Source organism: Balearica regulorum, chromosome 1 (assembly GCF_011004875.1).
Source record: "Balearica regulorum gibbericeps isolate bBalReg1 chromosome 1, bBalReg1.pri, whole genome shotgun sequence".
NCBI lineage: Eukaryota > Metazoa > Chordata > Aves > Gruiformes > Gruidae > Balearica > Balearica regulorum.
The window spans coordinates 142,989,925-143,011,401 of NC_046184.1; the positions used below are offsets into that span (position 1 = coordinate 142,989,925).

At 39.8% G+C, this 21,477-nt stretch overlaps 1 protein-coding gene across 2 annotated transcripts; it reads right to left on the bottom strand.

Moving 5' to 3' along the window:
* Positions 1-7,339: 7,339 nt before the first annotated feature.
* LOC142598404 (granulocyte-macrophage colony-stimulating factor receptor subunit alpha-like) lies at positions 7,340-21,238 on the bottom strand. Of its 2 annotated transcripts, XM_075736930.1 has the most exons (9): positions 21,138-21,238; positions 14,542-14,671; positions 14,271-14,446; positions 13,346-13,485; positions 11,679-11,717; positions 10,611-10,749; positions 9,955-10,042; positions 9,295-9,376; positions 7,340-8,327 (listed from the first exon to the last, which is right to left on the bottom strand). In XM_075736930.1, the coding sequence occupies exons 2-9, from the start codon at positions 14,667-14,669 to the stop codon at positions 8,256-8,258; spliced, it is 864 nt and encodes a 287-aa protein (XP_075593045.1). In that variant the 5' UTR covers positions 14,670-14,671; positions 21,138-21,238; the 3' UTR covers positions 7,340-8,255. The 2 variants fall into 2 exon arrangements, with proteins under 2 accessions (XP_075593045.1, XP_075593037.1); XM_075736922.1 differs by having other exon boundaries at positions 7,340-9,376.
* Between the last annotated feature and the right edge of the window lie 239 nt (positions 21,239-21,477).

The window sequence follows — 21,477 nt, forward strand, 5'->3', positions numbered from 1 at the left end:
CCACAAAGCACTGCAAAAACAGACAAAAAATTGCAAGTAGTAAGCATCCAAGTATAAAAAGCCACTCCAATGCTGAGCATTTGTTATCTTCTCAGGTCACAGCTGTGATTTTCTAAAGGAGAGGCTTATTATAAACATTATAAAACATCAAAAACTCTCTTATACCCTGAAAGGCTTTGCTGCACAGAAAAAGATATAATTTACATAATAGGGAGGTATATAATCCATGTAAAGTAATTTCATTTCTTCACAGGTTGAAATTGAAGTACCACTAGAAAATACATTTTTCAAACAGTAAGATATGTCAACATTTTCCTCTTAAAAACAGGCAGATCTGTTCTGCTGGAGTTAAAAACTTGTAGGACAGAGAACTGTCCAGGTACTTGTTTACCACTCCCATTTCTTGCCTATTACATTTGGAAAATGTCACCTGCTGTCCAGCACCCTTCCAGGATGCTCCAGGATTCACCTTTATCAAAATCCCAAGGTCATTCCTATCCTACTGCTTCTTTATTGACATATGGAGTGATAGAACCATATCAGTAGTAGTTCATATATCAGCTATTCATACATAACTAAGATATAATTATTTCCAAAAAGGAAAGCCAAAGATAGTGCAGTGCTGACTGTCTTTGGGGACAAAGAGGGCTTACCTTCTGGAGACTCAGAAATGCCTAGGCTCAGGAGTATTTCTGCTTCATAAATTCCTGCTAGAGTGTGAGATTGATGACTGATGAGGTCTAAGTCTGTCGTCATTTTCCAGGTTCATTCTCTTAAATTGCTTGTGAACATGAATGATATTGAGTTGTCACTGAGACCAGCCAACACCCCAAAGTGGATGTCTGACCTGCTTTCTTCCCCGCAACTCATACAGTATAAAGGGAATAAGTGCAGCAAAGCAACTCTACTCATTGTATTAGCAACTTTTTGACTGCAAAAGTGTTTTTTACAAAAATAAAAATTGAACCAGCTCCACTTCTTCTCGTATGCAGTACCAGAAGCATGAAGCAAGGGCTGAACTGAAAAGCAATGTATTAAGTGACACCCTATGGTTGTGTTCACGCTTTTGATCATGTTTGCCAGTAACTTGATATTGACTGAGGCAATGAACAACTCACCTTGAGCATCCAGAACTTTAAACAACTCCAGTCATCCCTACAAACAGTAATCTGGAAAGAATCAACAGAGCCAGTCCTGTTTTTTGGGATTTCAGAAAGAAAGATCTAAGGCAATGGTGGCTTTATAAAGACCAGTTCCTGGGAGCTCACTTTCTCATATGCTAGGAGAGAATAAAAATGTGACACGACCTTTCTGAAGCATAGAGTGGCAATGATGATCAAATAAGAATAGGTGGATATTCTACCAAAAAGTAGATTTAGTCATAGAAGATGCTCTTTTTGATAAGAATCACTGTCACTATCCCTATCACATTAAAGATGTCAACAGACAAAGCAACTGCAAGGTTAGACTTCAGGTCTGGGCCCATGGTAGTCATTCAGAGGAAAAAGTAGTTCATTGTTAGAAGTTTTACTGCACCTCCAAATTAAAGAAACTCCATACTTACCTGTGTAGGCGTTTTTTTAACACTTACTGTGCTGTAAAGGTCGAAGAAAGGACTTCTGATCACAAAGTGAAAAAACTCATGCTTTATTATGTCCTCATCTTTGGAAGAAAAGTAATTGATTTTGTGGTAGTAACAGACTACACTTCATGGAGAAGGGAGGGAGAGAAGTCCCAAGGCAATAAAATTAGAGCCACAGGAAATGTCATGGAGAATCAAATGGGGTTCCGGAAAATTAAGGAAGACAGAGTTTCTGTGTATCTGCTTTTCTCTCTCCTTTCCCCCAGCCTTTTACCTCCTTTGGTCTCCCTCCTCCAGCAGGTAAGTTCCCAGAGCATTAGGCAGTCTCCCACCCGCACTAGACACATCCAAACCAGGAGCTCTGCCCACCCTCTGGCACCTCACACTGCAGAAGCAGAGAAGGGAGGGAGTTGAGGTAAGCCATGCAGCCAAGAGATTGGGCTGGGGAGGAGAAAGGCTAGAATCAATTGCACCAAAGTTGCATTTACTGTTCCTGCACCACTTTAGGGATGGTGTTTAAGGGCAGCTGTTGCTCTGAGGGGGCTGTAGCTCCACACTCCTATGGAGATGGAGTTTCTTGGCAGAAGCAGGACAAGGTTATGCCCACTGATGGCTGTGGCTGGACTGCTGGGCAGTGTCTGTATCTGCCCTTTCATCACGCTGTTTACTGTTGATACAGTGGGATGCTGACTGCCCTGGGCAACTGTGTGTTTTTTCTGTGCCTAAATCTAGTCCTGGGAAGTGCTGCAAACTTTCAGCTTTTGAGTCATACCAATTACGCATCTTGCAATGGGTGGACAAGGACAAACACATCTGTCCAGTGCTGGGTTCTCTTTCTCCAGTTGAATTCTCAACTGTGTGGTTACTTGTGTACCCCAAGAAAAGGCCCATGTCTACACTCTGAAGGTCTCCTGAACCTGTACATCAGGCAGTAGAGGAGCAGTGTGCTCTCTGGTGCTCTCTCAGATTATGCATGTCTGTAACACAATGAGGAAGTCTGAGTTTTGAGGTTTGGGGTACTTTTTGTATTTAAACTGGAATATACTGCAGCAGAACAATCCAGACAGCCCACAAGAACAGTGGTGTTACCACAGACAAAGGAAATGGTCTACCCAGGGGATTTCTTTGCTTGGCTATATTTAGGCCAAGTCCTCACCTGAGGCTTTAAAAAATGCAAAAAAAATGGAAAAAAAAAAAAAATCCCCAAACAAAGCTGGTGCTAATGATGCTACTACAGTCTGTTATCTTTTAGATGGCAGAAAACTAGTGTTGAGTGGCTTCACTATGATCCAGGAGCTGGAAGAGAAATGAGAAGAAGAAGAGAAAGAGAAAAAGAGAAGAGAAAGCTAGGCAGAGACACTTTTGGCTCTACAATTAGAGTCATTGCAGGAACAGGATTAAAAACAACCTTACTTAAATATCCCAAAGTCCTGAAGAATAATTTATTGCTCCAACAACAATAGGAGCGCTCACAAGAACTGCCTGAGCATTTTGCTATGCCAGTGAGTTACACCTTTTGTGTAGACCTCAAAAATACAAACAGGAGATAAGACCCTCTCTTTGGTCCTTGTGGCAAGAACTTTCTAGTTTTTAGCAAATGTCTTTCTCCACAGAACAGAGGAACAGCCATAGGACACCAGAATAAAGGACTTCTATCTATGTGAACATCTGAGCCACTTGGTTAGAAGGTTATATAGCCTGACCATCTTTTCCCAGTGACTGTTATATTGGGTCTTTGCCCAGGGATGGGAAAGGGTTATCTTAATCCCACTCCTACTCCCACTTCCACTCTTTCATGGATAGAATTTCTGGTGTTCTCTTCAGGGTGCTGGTAGTGAACAAGTTTTCTGAATGGCTTTGCAGTCTCAGCAGCTTTCGTAGTGAAAGCAGTGGGGATGTAAGGGGTGCACCAATGGACATAGTCAACTGTTAGTGAAGCGGGATGGAGAGGATCCAGTAGACCTTATCTATTTAATTCCCCTTAGATTAAAGTAACTTTGGTTTTAGTTGGCTACTTCTGATGCAGATGGTCTTATCTGTAGGCTGTTATAACTTAAACAGAAGGCTCCTGCTTTGGTTCTGTTTTAAAAAGTTATTCAAAAGAAATTGTTAATGAAAGCTTATTTAGAAACACAGAATCATAGAAAAAATTGGTTTCAAAGGTGGCCTCTTGGAGGCAATCTGGTCTATTGGAATTTTACCACCCTGAGAGAACTTTATCTACCGTGAGAGGATTTCAACCACCTGAGATGACTTTAACTATCCTGAGACCTGCTGGAAGGGCAAAATGGCAGGATACAAGCAAGCCAGGAGAATTATAGAGATCACCAGGAACAATATTTTGATATAGATGCTGGACAAGATGACTGCAGGAGGTACTCGGCCAGATCTGCAACTCATCAAAGAAGAACTGGTCATGGATATGACAGTCATTGACAGTCTTGACTGCAAGGATCATGATGTGGTGGACTTCAAGATCCTGAGAGAAAGAAGGCAGGCAAATAGCATGCTATATACGTTGGATGTCATGAGAGCAGACTTCAGCTTGCTCAGGGCAGCTTAGGATTTGACATCTAGTACTCTGCCCATCTCTCAGCTTTTAACTGGGAGACTGGCAATAATTCAGAGACTTCCACTATGGATGTGCTGGACTCCTGCCAGCAGATTTGGTTTAGCCCCCAGCACATCTTTCCTGTTCTTTCCTGTATTTTGGATACCATGACACGTACCACAGTTCAACCCTTGCAGTCCCAAGTAACCTCTCTGAACAGACCTGACATCTTCCACCTTTACCCCGGCGCACAATCTACTATGCCAGTGGTGTCCTCGCATACCTCACAGACCCAGGTCTCTGCACCCCCTGCCACCACTTGCTTCCTCCTGACCTTGTGGATCTGGCAGAAGGGCAAAGCTCAAAGGGTTGTAGCAAATGAGGCTACATATGGCTGGTGACCAGTCACCAGCGGTGTTCCTCAGGGTTCAATTCTAGGGCCAGTTCTGTTCAATATATTTACTAATGATCTGCATGCAGGACTTGAATGCACCATTAGCAAGTTTGCTGATAATACCAAACTGGGAGGTGATGTTGAGTTTCTTGAGGGACAAGAGGCCTTGCAGAGGGATCTAGATAGATTGGCACATTGGGCAATGATTAATGGGATCAAATTTAACAAGTCCAAATGACGGATTCTGCAGCTAAGATGGATAATGCTGGGCACAAGCATAAATTGTCAGAGGAGTGGCTGGAGGGCAGCCCTGCAGAAAGGGATCTGGGAATGCTGGTTGAGAGCAGCTCAATAGGAGCCAGCAGTGTGCCCTGGCAGCCAAGAAGGCAAACACCGTCCTGGCGTGTATCAAACACAGCATAACCAGCCGGGCAAAATAGTTGATTATCCCACTGTACTGACCGTTGGTGCGACCTCACCTTGAGTACTGCGTGCAGTTCTGGACCCCATCATTTAAGAAGGATGTGAAGGTCCTTCAATGCATCCAGAGGAGGGCAACAAAGCTGGTGAAATGACTGGAAGGAATGTCCTGTGAGGAGCAGCTGAGGACTAAATAATGTGCTTTAATGTTTGGTCAGCCCTGAAGTGGTCAGGCAGGTGGACTAGATGATCAGCGTAGGTCCCTTTCAACTGAAATAAAATAAAATAAAATAAAATAAAATAAAATAAAATAAAATAAAATAAAATAAAATAAGATATATTATTGAATCTTATCCTAGTCTATCCTATCTGATCCTATCTCTTCTGCTGTAGGACCTCCCTTGGTGCCTGACTGCTGGAGCTCAGTTTACAGTATGAGATGGCTCAAGGCATGCCTCCCTCGAGCCAGGGCTCTGCTCTAGACAGAAGTGAAACTCCCATAGGAAGCTCTGGTTTGATGAAGACAGCTAACTCCAGCTTCTTAGTTTAGGAGTCACCATACTGAGTTTTTTCACCTGGCATGGTCTTTCTTAACCTTGGCAGCACCTCTTCTGTTTTGCAGGGATTCAATTTACCAGAATGTGCAAATCACTTGAGATTTGTGTAAGAGTCTGTCCTATGTTTTTTTCTGGCAGAAATGCAGAAACAAAGACCAAACTAGTTTCAGATGAAGTCATTTTAGCTGCTGTACGGTTACGTGCAGAAGAATGGCGAGGAGATAGGCGATGGAGGTCAGTACAGCTCTTTCCCAGGCTCCTTACAATAAATCCCTTTATGCTTTGTTAAGGCAGCAGAGATTTCTATTCCACATTATAGCACATTGTTACTTATGTTGTCCCTGGCTAGGTTCCTCTGTCACGCACCTTCTCTGTAGCTGACCATGCACTATTCATGTGTCCGCTTGCAAGGCTGTCTGTTAGCCATCGCGTCACATAGATTTATTGTGCATGCACATTCTCACATAAAGACCTCATATATTCACACCCGCTGTTCCTCGCCATGGGCTGTCGCTCCACGATGCCAGGAATCTTCCCGCTTGCATCTTACCTCGTGCAGGAAACTGCTGGGGAACCCCTGATGGGATATCGAGGTAATAAAAGCCTTTTGATCATCTGTGCATGCATTGTGTTTGTGTATCCGACCCTGCTTGGGTCTGGTTTGGTGTCACCACTGGCAGAGGCCAGTCGGGTGCTGCCGCCTGGATCTGACAGCCACCTCAGGTAAAGCTTTGGAAAAGTCAGTCAGGAACAGAATTGCCTAGTAGGCACGAGCGATCTTTAGTGTTTATTCTATAGAGACATTCACCAAGTAATACTTATGTGAGGAAAAACCAGATCATTTGTAATGGTGGTATTAGTGAACTTAGCTGTTGTAACCATGTAGCCCTGTAATATGGTATTGCCATTGCTAGTAACAGACCATAAGTTTTGTAATGAGTTTGCAAGACTGTAGAGCTGAAGTTTGTCAGGCTTGCTCTGCTTGAACTTTTCTTGACCTGTTTTTCTTTTGTTTGACCATGTGTCCACGGCTAATTTGTTTTACTTTTGTTTATCTTTGTATGGTACCACCGAGTTTTTACAACTCTAATGCACTGATGCAGTGTAGGTCTGGATGATGGCAGAGACCTTTAGAAGTGAAGACACAGGACAGGGTGTAGAGGCATGGGGCTGGATAAGAGATGGGACACAGGCATGGCACTGGGACTTCATGGCTATGAATGGCCTCTAAACCCTGGTTTTCCCAATCTAAATAGTCCATCCACAGAAGCAGAATGTGTGATTAGCCTCCAAATTGATGTTTTTGTCTCATATCTCCTCACTAATCGGAGGATTCAGGATGTGCCACTTCTGTTTTGTCCAGGTGTTATAAAACCACACCACCAGCCTGTACCATGTGGCAGGCTTCTGCTGGAGAATTCAAAAGTTCAATTTCCAACATTTCCCACCCCACACACATACACATAATTATCTGCTGTTAGCAGTCATATTTTAAGTTATTTTTTCATCTACCACAGATGTGAAGTGATGAAAAGTGGGAGGAAATGTTTGCTTTTGTAAACGACTGTGAGCAACATCTAGGGCATGCTGTACTGAAGGATGTAGCAACATAATTCAAAAAAGCAACAAATGGAATTATGGGAAAATTGTCTCCTGAATTCTTTAACAATACTTATTTTGTGTGAGCAAATAATCATTTGTAAGAGGTTTAGTCTTGGCCAGTGTTGTGGTTTAACCCTGGCAACTAAACACCATACAGCTGCTCTATAATTTCCCCCCCGGTGGGATAGGGGAGAGAATCGGAAGGGTGAAAGTGAGAAAGCTCGTGGGTTGAGATAAAGACAGTTTAATAGGTAAAGCAAAAGCCACGGGCAGAAGCAAAGCAAGACAAGGAATTCATTCACCACTTCCCATCGGCAGGCAGGTGTTCAGCCATCCCCAGGAAAGCAGGGCTCCGTCACGCGTAACGGTGACTTGGGAAGACAAACACCATCACTCTGAATGTCCCTCCTCTTCCTCCTTCTTCCCCCAGCTTTATATGCTGAGCATGACATCATATGGTATGGAATATCCCTTTGGTCAGTTGGGGTCAGCTGTCCCAGCTGTGTCCCCTCCCAACTCCTTGTGCACCCCCAGCCCACTCGCTGGTGGGGTGGTGTGAGAAGCAGCAAAGGCCTTGGCTCTGTGTGAGCACTGCTCAGCAGTAACGAAAACATCCCTGTGTTACCAACGCTGTGTCCAGCACAAATCCAAACCATAGCCCCATACTAGCTACTATGAAGAAAATTAACTCTATCCCAACCAAAACCAGCACAGCAGGTTTTCAGTGGGTTTTCATACAGGTGACAAAGTTTTATTCTTGATCACAATCTCAGTGTGCCTGTACCTTTTCCAAGGCATTGGACCACTGGAGATCCTGAAAAAATCCCTTAAGTTTGGTTGTTCTTATGTTATTCTTTCGCATGGTGTTGAAAATCAGCATAATAACTTCCAAAACTCTATTGAAATATTTTTGCTGAAACATTGCAAGAATATTCATTATAAGAAGAAACAAAAATAGTTAAACCACTAAAATTATTTATGGAAAATGCAATCAGATACAAATAAGATAGGCTCTTGGGGAATTGTCTCTACAGGCAGCACTGTCCTCTCTGCTTGCAAGAGGGAGAGAATATGGAAAACCTGAAAATTACTGCCAACAACATATACATGTTTGAAAAAATTCAAGTTGCTCATTTCACTTGCATGCCATTATGCCACTTCTTCAGTAATTCTTGTTATTTCTTCAGTTTCATGCTTAATTAATTGATTCTTATATTCTGTCTAATAAAGAAGAATAAAATATTTCATTAGTGTTTCATGCATGAGATTAGCCACGACTTTATAATTTATGAGTCTTCTCTCATTCAGAGAGTTTTTATTTATTATATAGATGCTGTAGTGGGACTCTGTCAATGAGAGGACTGTGTACGTGTCTAGGTCTTCTCGCCATGATAAGCTCGCCAAAGAGGTCAAAGACTTTTCAACTAAAAAGACAGAAAACTCATCTTTTTAAACATGGAAAAGTTAACATGATGAAGGAACAAAAAGTAAAAGGAATTATAAGGGTTCACCAGTGATCCAGCGTGTGCTTGCAGACACAGTCTTGCTTCCAGACCTGGCTGTAGCCAACTTAAAGACTTTGCAAATTGAAAATTGCAGCAAACTTTGCAACGTGCTCTCTAGATGGGCAATTCCCCTCTGTTACTTGCAACGTTTGCCTGTCTGTTCCTTCTTCTCATGAGTCTCTCCAGCTCTCCACATAAGCTAGAACCTCTCAGGTCTCTGTTAGATTTTCTTGCTTACCATATCCTAAAAACTTTTCCTCCTTCAGCATGATTGCTAAATACTAATATGGGTCTCAACATCTGCTATGGCACAACTGGTTTTGGCCAGCAGTAGATTTCTTTGTCCCTTCTCTCCCCATAGCTGACCAACAGTCTGATTCTGCATTTTTATTGTCCTGAGAAGCTTAGGCTCAGCACTATTCTAGTGATACCATATGGCTTATAGGGAGAACAGGGTGAAATTTCTCCAGTGTTTCAGGTAAACAGATGACAACTGTTTCAGAATGGAAAAGGAAAACCAGAAAAATTATTTGCATGTGGACCTTCTCTTTCAATACCCCAAGATCAAGAAAAAGAAAGAAAATTTATCTTCTATGCACCTTACTGACACTTAGGTCATACCTTTGAGATTGCAATGGATCCTTATTTACAACAAATTTCAGGCAAATGGAAAGAAAACATACCTGGAAATCCATTGAAGAGACCTCATGGAATAGGTTTCTTGGCTGTGGTACTGTAGCAGATGTTTTTTTCAAATAAATGCTTCTACGGTGATAAAAAGGATTGGTGAAGAAAAGACTTTGTATTTAAACATACGAATACATAATATATAATAATGCTCCTGAGGAATTGTTTTATTTCTCTAAGACAAAAGTAGTGAAAGAGTAACTAAAATTTGCATAGGCTGAATACAATGGTATCATTTCATCAATGGTATCACCTTCAGAATTTGGATGATAATTATTTATTTTATGACTTATTAAAGAATCATAGGAAGTTGATTTTAAAGTATCTAAAAGCAAAATTTCCTCAAAACAAGGAAACAATTTCATGTACTACCCATCTACATTGCAGGGTTTGATGTCAGGAAAGCGGCACTGATATAAGGCCTTGTCCCAGTACTGGAAAATGTTGTTTTATGTTGATTAAGTGGATAAGAAGGTTTGGAATCAGAAATATAGAGCCCAGTTGAGGAACATCCAGCAGGTCATGATTGCTGCTACATTTCAATGTTGATTTTCCCCCTCCTTCCTCCTTTAAAATGAGACCAGAAATTTTCTGTTGGGGAACGAGGTGTTATTTCAACTACAGAATAAAAATTTTGCACAACATATAAGACTTACAGTACAAAGAGAAAAAATACAAGACTTGTTGTCAGCACTGGTATCAGAAATAACATATGTGATGAAGTAGATGTAAGTTGTTCTTTTCCTGAAAGACAAGTAGTCATCAAAGTGTCAATTAGTATCACAGAACAGGAATGAACGCACAGCTACATGCAATTTGCTTTGCCTGATAGTGTCAAGCACCGGATGTGGTGCCGCCTTCTTTAGCTTAGCGCCTCATTGCCCAGTGACGTGAAGGAACGGGATGGTCGACAGTATGTGAACTCTCTGCAGTAACTTGAGACCTTACCAAGCATTTTGTAAGGAGCTGAGGCCTACAGAGTGCTTCAAAATCCAAGGTGGAAGAGACTAACAGGGGAAAAGATAAATGTATAAAGCCAGAAGTAGAAATGGAAGAAGGAAAAGAGCTGGCAAGAGACCTCACAAAGGTCTTCTTTATTCACTGTGTCCTTGCAAGAAACACCCACTGTCACACCAGAATGCTTGGAGACTTCCCTCATAGTGAGAGATATGCCAATTCTCTGCTCCTTTTCTTCCTAGCAAATTAATGTGCAAATATCAATGAGTTCCATCTGTAAGAATGAAGTAATAAATGAGGCAGACATGTAATAACTGAGGGGAAACTAGATCAAGGAAGTGATTTTCATTCTTACCAAACTCTACGGGTGTACTCCACTCTCCCCAGCTTGTGCTCACTAAACAACCATTGTCAGTTGCTCTGAGTTTGACGCTGTACCTTTTTTCTGCACTGAAGCTCCCAAATATGAAAGAGTTTCCTGGGCCGCTTGTCTCCTAAATACAAAACAGCTAGACTGACAACTTTTTATTCACTAGATGTACAGATGTTAAAAATGCATCAGGTTCATTTAATGATACAAAAGATTACAAAAGAAAATTTTACACATACTTCTTTGAACAGACTAGATGGTTGAAATAAAAAATAGAAAATTATCCCTTAATAAATCAGCTTGTTCCATCCTAATTCCCTTTGTTTGAACATTTTTGTTATTGGTAATGTGAAGATGAAATTTGTAGTATGCTTCCATGGCTCCTTAGACTCTGTTAAACAATGGGTCTTTGGGAAAAAATAACGAATAATTTATTGTCAGTTTCTAAATGTTTTATTCTACTAGAAGGTAATTCTTTAAAGATCTGACATTCCGTTACCGTTGATGTTTTCAAAACTGAAGTAGAGTTTAATAGCCAGATTATATAGAAGGGAAAAAATTGACATACGTTGAAATCCTTGTTAGAAGAATATTGAGCCTTCTTGAAAACCTGGGGTTTTTTCCTTCCTTCTTTATACTGGCTTAATCTTTCAGGTGATATTTTCTTGCCTCTTCCAACTCAACACCTTCCAGAGACCATTAATAAAGAAAATTTTCTCCACACTTTGTGTTTCTAAGTGTATTGTGGAGATATGATCCATATTTATACATATATATGAATTTGATATGAAGTTCAAAAGACTGTAAAATGGAAGATTTTGTGACTTGCATAGAAGTAATATAAATTTCCACATGTGCAGGTGGGTTTTGTACTATGTTTTATAAATAAAAGTTTAAAACTTTGAATTTAGGAAACTTGTCAATAAAGAGCATACATAGTGTACTGAAACTGGTAGTGTGAAACCAAAACAATTTTGTTGGAGGATGATCTGATATTGGTCACATTTACACCCAGCATATATGTTAGATTAATACAGTAAAAAAAAGACTTACTGTTTTAGATGAGGGTTTGATGTTTTTGTCAGGATTAGCCTAGTAACAAGAGAAAATTTTGATTTTTATTATTGTTCTTCTTTTACTATACAATAAGGGGTCCTGCCTTATGGATGTTTGATTTTGGGGAAAAAAAGAAAAAAAAGTACATTTAATATTTTAAATGCTTTCTTTTGAAGACTATGAAGTTAAGCTGTTCTTCCATTGAAAGGTTTTTCCTCACCACTGGTGGTCTGAAATACTATACCCTTTAAATTTGATTGCAGAATTGATTATCAAAGAAACAAACAAACAAAAAAAAAAGGCTCAGGTTGCCACTAATTAAAATTGTACTTTTTATTTTTACAAAATGAAGTATCTAAAAAAATGCTAGTAAACTGGGATGATGTTTTTCTCCATTAAAACTTTTGTCTGTGTAGTTTTTACATTCTTAAATGTTTAATTTAGCTATGTTATGTCTCCTCTTTTTTTTTTTTTTTTTTTTTTTTTCCCCCACCATTGGAACAATGAACTCACAAATATTTCCACAAATGTTTCAAATTTTATTTTTGATGGATATAATACTATTGCCTATATTCATCCAAGTCTTCAAAATACTTGCAATTACTGAAATGTATAATAGCAACCATATACAGTTAGGATATGGAAAACCTGGATGTTACGTTCCAATAACCTGACAGAATATTTCTTTTTATTCAAAAACATGCATGGTTCTTTCCAGCTTAATTTAAAAAGAAAGGGCACTGAACTTAATAAACCCCCACAATGAACAAAAGCTGTATTATTGTCTCTTACATCTGATTGTGACAGTTGTGGTGCAGCCATCCTGACTATGTATGCTTTATTGTCTATACTTTAGCTAAACCCATAAACTCCTTCAGCAACACCTCACTGGTGTCAGTAAATTGAGGCAACAGGAGAAGAAGGCAAGGTTGAATCCACAAAGGGCAGGATGGAAAGTATGGGGATCCAGGTGGAGATACCTAAGAGCTCTTGCAGCACATCCTAACTTACAGGTGTGCCTTTGTAATAAAGCACGTTACTTTGCACCTAATGTGGTAATACCATAAACCTAACTAGGCAGTAGCGATGACTACAAGAAGTAGGAACAAACGCAAAGTGAGTTTGTGAAAGACATGCTAAAAAGTGACTGATGAGATAGGACACTGCTGAGGGGAAAACCGCAGAAAAGAAATTCCTGACCTAACTTCATCACAAAACAGCAGCAGGACTGAGAGATTACACTAAGATCAAACTGCCTTACGGGGACACATAAAATTGGTTGTATCCAATTTAACAGTAGCTTTGCTTTTTTGTAGTATATTTAGAGTTCATTTGATGTATCCTATAACTGTTCATAATAAAGTCATGAGGTAATATGGTCCATCCCCCTGTACGTGCTAGAATAGTCATTCACCCTCAGTGTGGGGAATGCCCTGCCCAGTTTCTTTACGGACCAGCTGTACGGTGGGCTGAAAGCATTCCCTCAGTTTGCTGCCCTTGTTTGTGAGTGACAGCAATCCTCAGCTCATGTGCAAGAGGGGATACTACATATCAAAAAAGAGAGATTAGTTAAGTAGGGAAAGAGAACAGGGTATTGTTTGTATGGTAACATGTATGGAAAAACAAGCATACAAAATACTATTAAGAGTTATAATTATTCTTACCTTGTTTTCTATGACAATTTCGTATTTGAAACAAGTATGTTTTTTCACATGACTTGTGCGAGGTGGTTGCCACCGAATTTCACAACTATGAGAAGCTTCTGTACAGTTCACAGTGACATTTATTGGAGGGGTGAGTTTTTCTATAATAATATAATTAGAAATACAATTGATTAATACTAATTTGTCTTCACTCTGCCTTTTCAAAATATAGGTAGATGTTCAAGAAACTGATCTAAAAAGAGGTAATGTAGCTTTACCAGAATTATTATATTCTCTCCATATTCTGAAGCAGGATTCGCTAATTTAACACTCCTGTTGAGGACCCCAGAATATCAGCAGCAACAGTAGGTGAAATTAAAAAATGCAAAGCATTTGCTAGATTTTACTGAATTCAGCATACAATCTGTGCAGGTTTGTTGTTGGCTTTCTTGTGGGCTTTTCTTTTTGTTTGGTTGGGTTTTTATACTGTGTTCATATTAAACAGAAGTAATTTATTTATTTTTTATTAGCAACATTCTTCCATTAAAAAAATGAAAGTTTTTGCTCACAGCGTTAAGCTAATTAGTTCTTTTCTATTATGTGGATGAAAAAAATTATGAGATAATGATATAAACCCAACTTCTAGATAGTCCCACTCAGGCATCCCTAGCTAGTTAATCCCAAAAGATGACACCTTTCTTTCAGAGAATAAATACATGACTGAAATGTGCACATTTCTGACCTATGATTTCAGATTGGCTCTGCATTTATTTGTTTTTGTTCATTTTTGTACTTTTGACTTTTCAGCTATCAAGGCTGGGGAAAAGGGAAAAAAAATAAAATCTGTTCTGAGGAGCAGTATTTTAAAAACATATGATTTTTTCAGGGATAAATTCTTCATTCCCTTAGCATAAAACTGGAAATAAAATTGAAAAATAATCCTTACCAATTTGGTACAGAAGAATCCTCTTCTCATATGACTGAATGTTTTGTCCATTTCGAGACCCATTTACCAGGAAATAAGCTGTCTTATGTTCTATTGTCACATTTTGGAATCTACATCCTGTGTGCCTTCCAAAATTATCTTTGGTGTAATTCTGGCATCCTGAGAAATCTTCTCTCCTTTATATGACATATTGCATCAGTTAAATATTGACAATGATGTCACGTGTCAGATCAGAAATCAAAATTCCCTAAATTCAAGCAGACCTACTTACTTTGAGGTTTTCCAGTACAGGAAATACTGGGTATCTTCTGAAGCAGTCCTGCCCACATCCCAAGTGCAGTTCATGAAGGAAACATTAAAAATGACGCAGACAAAATTTTCAATGGCTGTCCCATTCATGCCTGCAAACACAGGAAGAATATCTCATATCAACTCTGTGGAAAAACTCTATAATCATGCAGATCTCTGCAAGTTCATTTAGTAATTTTTAGCCACCTGTTTAGTAAATCCAGCTCCACATTTTTTGAGCCTTGCAATTATGTGCTTTAAGACAGCAGTGATGTATCTGTCCTGAGCCGTGAGGATTATCTACCATTGTTACAGATGCTAAAGATCTGACTAGGATTTAATCAACTCTTAAAGCACCCCTCATGTCTAACACAGGTTCCAAAATATGAATTTATGAACACAAGTGACTGCCTCCCATCCAAGCTTCACAGCAGTCCAAGCTAAAAGCCTCTTTTTCTTTATGCTCCCACAAGCATCTGATCATTTAGCTGACCGCACTGATTTGAAAAGAAATGCTGTTATTGAGCAGACCAAAACATCTGACATCCGTGTATGCTTAGTGAGAAAAGTATAAGGAGAGAGAAAGCACTGAGCAAGCCTTCACCTGTATGCTCTCTCAGCTACCAGCGAGCAGTGCCCTGTGGACTTCCAAAGTTGAAGGGTACCTCATAGATCACTGTGCTTAGCAGTCTGAGAAAGCCTGATCCACCATTAATTTCCTTCATCCATTTTGAATACATTTATTTTTTTGGTCTCTACCACACCCCTTGCCAATAGCATGAGCAAAGGGAGAATTAAAAGGGTGTATTTCTTTCCAGCTCCTTTCCTCTTTTCAGCTGTAATGCGAGAAATGGCAATTCTTCTCCAGAAAAGAAGGAGCTCAAACACACTCTTGTAACTAATATTTCTTCATGGCTTGCTCCAGGCAGCTCCTGTTTTGTATGAAGGCTTTTGGGACCACTCTACAGGAGGAAGACTCTTTCGTTTGAGTGTACTACAAGTGTAGGCACATAATAAAGGTGGCTAGTATCACAGTTTCCAGAGGCAAAGGCTGTTATTTAGGACACATGAATGTGGCAGATGCACCCGCCACAGGTCAGATTCGAATTGGGTATAAATGGAGTCCCACGAGGGGGCCATCTTGAGTCAGTCTCCCTCAGGGCAGTGAGTCTGTGGTTGGAGGCTCTCCCCGTGGGTTGGGATACCACCTGTGGTTCATCTTCTGTACAGATTGAGAGACCTCATCTTACACGGGTGAGTGATTTTGCACATTTTGGGTCATCAACCATAAACCTTAGGAGCTCTTAAGTCAGTGGTGTAGTACTAATTTCCCGACTGACATCCTGAACCTGTGAATTGTTAATGTCTGTTGGAGCCAGAGTGGTTTCAGTTAGAACAAAACTTAGTTTGTCCCCTTCCCTCTTGTAAAATAAATATTTTTGTTTGATTGTTTATTAACTGGACTGGCCTAGTTTGTGTGGTTCTGTGACAGTGACATAATATGATATTGTGTAGCTTAGCTGTAAATAGAGCTGGATGAATTAAACCCCATCCCTCAGAACACCTCGGTGGAAGCGTTCACTTCATGTTCATCACAGTGGGAGTCAGCATGCACTAGGGGAATTATTGTCAGGGACATGACTTTGCAAAGGAGTCACAAGAATAGCAACCATCGGATTCTTAAAACTTTGGAAATAAAGAGGAATTGTTCAAGAGATGACAAAGTTGTCAGAGTACACCTGGATTTCTGGAAAACTTCCTCTCTTCCAAGAGAAAGATTGAAATTGTTTGGAGAGCTTGATTCAGTGGCATTTCTTTCTACAGCAGTGTTGGCCTAAGCATTCCCTGTCCTTCCCCTACCTCCATGGCTCCTTCCTGATTCCATCCTGCCTCCCTGGCTGTGATAGTGCCATTCCTTGTGAGGTCTTGTAGAGAGTAGTGCTGAAGAAATGATCATCACTAAAAATAATAATGCTCCTCCCACCTCAGCAGTTTGAGTTTCTTCTTTTGACATCTGGCTTATCATCCTTTACCACAAACAATAGAACAAGCTCATCTGAGATGACAGTGTAGGTTAGCAACAAAGGTCTTGCTGCTGCAAGAAATGTTGACAGGCATTTAAAATTGTGTGTAAGTTTACAAATGTGTGTGTGTGTGTGTAGCAAACCACTCCCAAGAGTCCAGTGATTATGGTACTGTACTGAGGCGACAGAGAGCTCTGCTCAGTTCTCTGGTCTGCCATAGCTTCACTTTATGACCTAGGGTCAATCAAATATGTGTACTTCACTTCCTCATTTATAAAAGAAATAGAGAAGTTTTCTTCCCATCAAGAAATTGTGAAGTAAATGCAGCAGTCTAAAGTATGATCACAGGTGCTGTGCAAGAGTCTTAGACGGATGGGCTTTATGAAGTCTTCAGCAATGCTGCAAATCAAAATCAAACCAGGCTCTTCTGATTTCAAATCCGATCACAACCTGATTCACATATGGCCCAACAAGCAGTTGATTTGGCTGGCAGCATAGGACATAGGGTGAAGTGAACTCCTAACATTGCATTGTGGTCAAGGAAAATGCAAATGAAACCACATCCTTGGCCTCTTCAGTGATGGCTTTGTTTTTTTTTATATGTGAGAGAAATGTATAGAAATATACTCAGATGTTCTTTAAACTAATTAGCCTAAGTTCTGCAGCCAGAACGTTACTCTGCCTACAAAACAGCCATCACCAACTGCACAGTGTCACATTCATGCCAACATCAAGCACACGCTGGGAAGATCATTCAGACATGTGTAAGTCACTTTATCCCCTTTTCCAACACAAGTTTTGTTCAGGTTTTGAGGGGATTTATTTTTCATTTTTCTTTTTTTCACTTTCTGTGGATATGCAAAAAACCTCAAAAAATTAGCAGGGTAGTCAAGTATGACTACGCTTCTGTTAAAGTTTATTTTTGAGCCTACTGTATTCATTCACAGTGTGTTACAGTTTTATTTTTAGCAACACTTGGAACTGAGCTAAGCTTTCATGAGACATTTGTCCCATTATCTCCCATTATTTCAATGAGAAACTGAAATTTTTCTCTTTCCAGTTTACACTTGGGGACCAGCTAAATTTTTCTAGTGGCTTCTTGCTTAACCATTCGTCTTTTAATAACCTCATATTTGTCACTTCTTTATCATTATTTTCTTAAAAAAGAGGTAGGGACCATACTGTCATGATCCTTTTCTGTGAGTTGTGATGCAAAGAAGTTTAGTTGCTCTATAGTGCACTCTTCCTTCTGAACTGCCTCCTATATTCTTTGATAATGATAATGAAACATGTATACAAGTATACTAATATCCTCACAAGCATCCTTTGTTTCATAAATTAATAACTTATTTTCCCATATTTTAATATATTTAGTTATATTTGAAATCTTTCTTGACATTCTTTGTAACTTTTCATGAAAGAGGTAAGGTACTTAATTTTCGTGGTTTGAGCCCCAGCTGCCAGCTAAGCACCACAGGGCTGCTTGCTCACCCCCCACCCCCCCACCAGTGGGATGGGGAGGAAAATCAGAAGAAAAAGATAAAACTTGTAGGTTGGGATAAGGACAGTTTACTAGTAGAGGAAGACAAAAATAACAACAACTGTACTCATAAAAGAATATGCAAAGCAGGTGATACACAATGCAATTTGCTCACCTCTGGCGTCTGATGCCCATCCTGTCCCTGAGCACCAAGCCCTCCTCCCTGGCCAGCTCCCTCCTTAGTTACTGAGCATGATGTCATATGGAATGGAATACCCCTTTGGCTAGTTTGGGTCAGCTGTCCTGGCTGTGTTCCCTCCCAGCTTCTTGTGAAAATTAACTCTATCCTAGCTGAAAACCAGGACATTAACTGAGACAGATGTGATGATTGTGATTGCACCCAACTGCACAACAACCTACGTTTTGAGCACACGCAATGCTATTAATTACTTTTCTTGAGTCAACTTAGATTACCTGCATCTTTTAGGCAGATGTTAGAAACTGTGTAGGAGTAGTAGCTGCAGAAAAAGATCAGAGAAAAGAAAATTTGGCTCTGCAGTCCTTTCTGGTAATCAGAGTTATTAACAAGGAAGGACAGGATCTCACCTCTGGGCTTTGAACCCAAGATAATTTTTACTTTTATTCTGTAGTTCTTGAATAGAAAATTCATAAACTTGTGTCTTGGACACAATTGATCAGATGTAAAAAATTGTAAATAACATACTTGCTGTTGGAAACCTTACTCTGAAGATGCTGTCCAGTTGTGGGGTGGAGTTTGTCTTACCTATACTTACCCAAGTGCTGTATAGATATGCCCACAGGAAAATCAGTAATGCTATGCTGCCTTAATAGTGGCTGGAAAGAAACAGCTACTTAAGACACAGTTTATTCAACCTAGTATAGGATGAGATGAATGAAGGCTTTTCTATGTTTATTTCCTGACAGTCACTGAAAAGACAGCCTAGGGTGAGCAGCCCAGAGGGATCCCTCTAGGACTAAGCTATCTGCCTTGGTCAGGTGAATCCGGGGGGATTCATTCCTTTCCCCTCTTACATCATCTGGAATCCACATGTAAGTACTAAACAGTACTTACTTTTCTCACTGTAAACTGCAAATTTATTTTTGTAAATGCCTTTTCTTCCTCTTTCTTATACCTGTGCTGCTATTGTGTGCTTTTCTTTAGAAAAACATTTGCAGTAGAAGAACAGTACCATTTTCCCCAGAGGTGGTCCAAACTTTCTTTCACATCTCACATAAATGCTGTGCAGATTATTGATCAAAATCTTAAGAAAACAAAAAGTATTTCTGTGTGAAGTTGTTTCCTTTCTGCACTGTAGTTTATAAACTTTCTATGAAAATTGGCTAGTGCTAGACTCCCTGCTACTGCACAAGCCACTCTCAGTTACCTCTCAAAGCCTGCTGAATCCTGACACATGTCCACAGGATATGGTCATGTAAGGAATTTGGAAATATCAGCGAGGTTGAAATCCTGCTGCAGTGGCTATTCTTATCCAGATTCATTAAAGAGTTGATTAGATGAGCATAAATGCTGCCTGATAACCTGCTGATTATAAGTAACATACAACCATGCAGCTTATCAAGTCTCGATACTGCTATGATTTTTATAACCAAAGAAAAGGAAGATTTGTAATTGAAAAAAATGAACAAACAACACACTTTTCTTTATATCACTATTTTTGTTAAGGGGAATATCTTATCTGTGTTGGGTATAGTACTTAAGACTAGACCTCTGAATTTTATTTCCTAGCTTTGCCTTTGAAACACTTGGAAAGTTATTTTAGTCTGGAGGAATATATGAAATGGAATTATTTGGGGATTTAAATAGCTTACTTACAGAATATTAGAATTAATTGTGATTGCTTAAAATTAGGTTCAATTGAAACTTGAGTGGCTTTGCTTGGCATGAGTGACTGGAGTGCAGAAACCTTAGGCTGCAAACCATAGTTGAACCTTTGCTTGGTTGAAAAGGAGGAGTACTGGGAGTCTTGCACAATGAGATAAACTGGACCAAGCCTATAATTCAAGGGAGAGACCTTCAAAGAAAGAGAGGGACCATTCCATCTCAAGTCAACAGAAGACAGACAAGACCCAAGTGCAGATAAGATGGGAGGATGATGAAACTGCATGAGTAGATAAAATTTGAAAGATGTTACTCCAATCATCACAGAGGAAAAGCAGCTATTAAACAAATTGATTGGACAGAAAGTCTGTGCATATTGAGTGGACAGGTGTGCTGTGGGGCCTTAAAAGGCACAGGAAAATAACCAAGGGTGTCTCTCTTTGGAGATACACAGCTCAAGCTGAAATAAACTGACTCTGTGGTAGAACCTAGGGTCCAAACTCTCCTTTAGAGTCAGAGGCTAAGACTGGAACCAACCGCTCCTAGACTCCTCTCTGAGAAGGAATTTAGAAAGTAAGGGGGTCCAGTCTGAACCTCATGACTCGGTAGAAGGGTCTTCTTGGACTCCTCTGTGACAAATTACCGCTTACATGTTAGATGTGCTATGAGGATAAAATTATGCCTACATTCCCTCAACAGTTTCAGAGCACTGTGTATATGTGAAATCTTCTTCAGTATTCAAATCGTAATAAGAGAAAAGACACTGACATACTTCCTTTCTACTGGTGCCTAAATGCAGTACTAAAAGAGATTCACTCTGCACAGTGATTTTTGCTCTGTGGATGTAAAGAGCTAAAATCTGAACATTTCCAGTTCAAAAGTGTTTTCAAGGCAAAATGACATAGGCACTCTTCAATGCTGTAACATGTTTTAACTTGACAAGCAAAATACTGCTATATGGATGAGGCCAATATTACTGGAAACTCTGCTAATTTTAAAATATTTTGACATAATTATTTTCAGACTAGAAAAAACATGCAGTCAAAATTTTGGCTAGACATTCATCAGACAAAATTATGCATTTGCAGGTAGTATCTATCCACCCCGACAGTTATTTTAACAACATTAAAACTAGCACAAATAACAAAATGCGCTTTTTTTTTGCCCAGCTTCTTTGGAGTAAAAGTAAACAACAAAGACAAAAGTAAACCTACCTTCTCCTTAACAACTCGTTTCCCTGCAGCAGTTACAGCAATGGGGAAAAAGGACGGAAGCTGTGAATGTGCCTTGGTGGCATATTTCTGTGTGCTTTGACGATGTGACTTCATTACTAGTTCTTCTGAACCGCTCACGTAACAGGGTGTAAAAAACCCGCCTATGTCTTACTCATTTCCCTTACCCTGTACTTCTGTAATGTAACGGGGAAAAGTGTGATTGCAGCAATTGTTTTTCTACAGGGAGACAAATAGGTCAGAATAGAGGGACACCCTCTTTACCACTTCACATAATTTTCACTCATTTCTGTCAGACGTTTTTCATATAGGCGTTTTTACA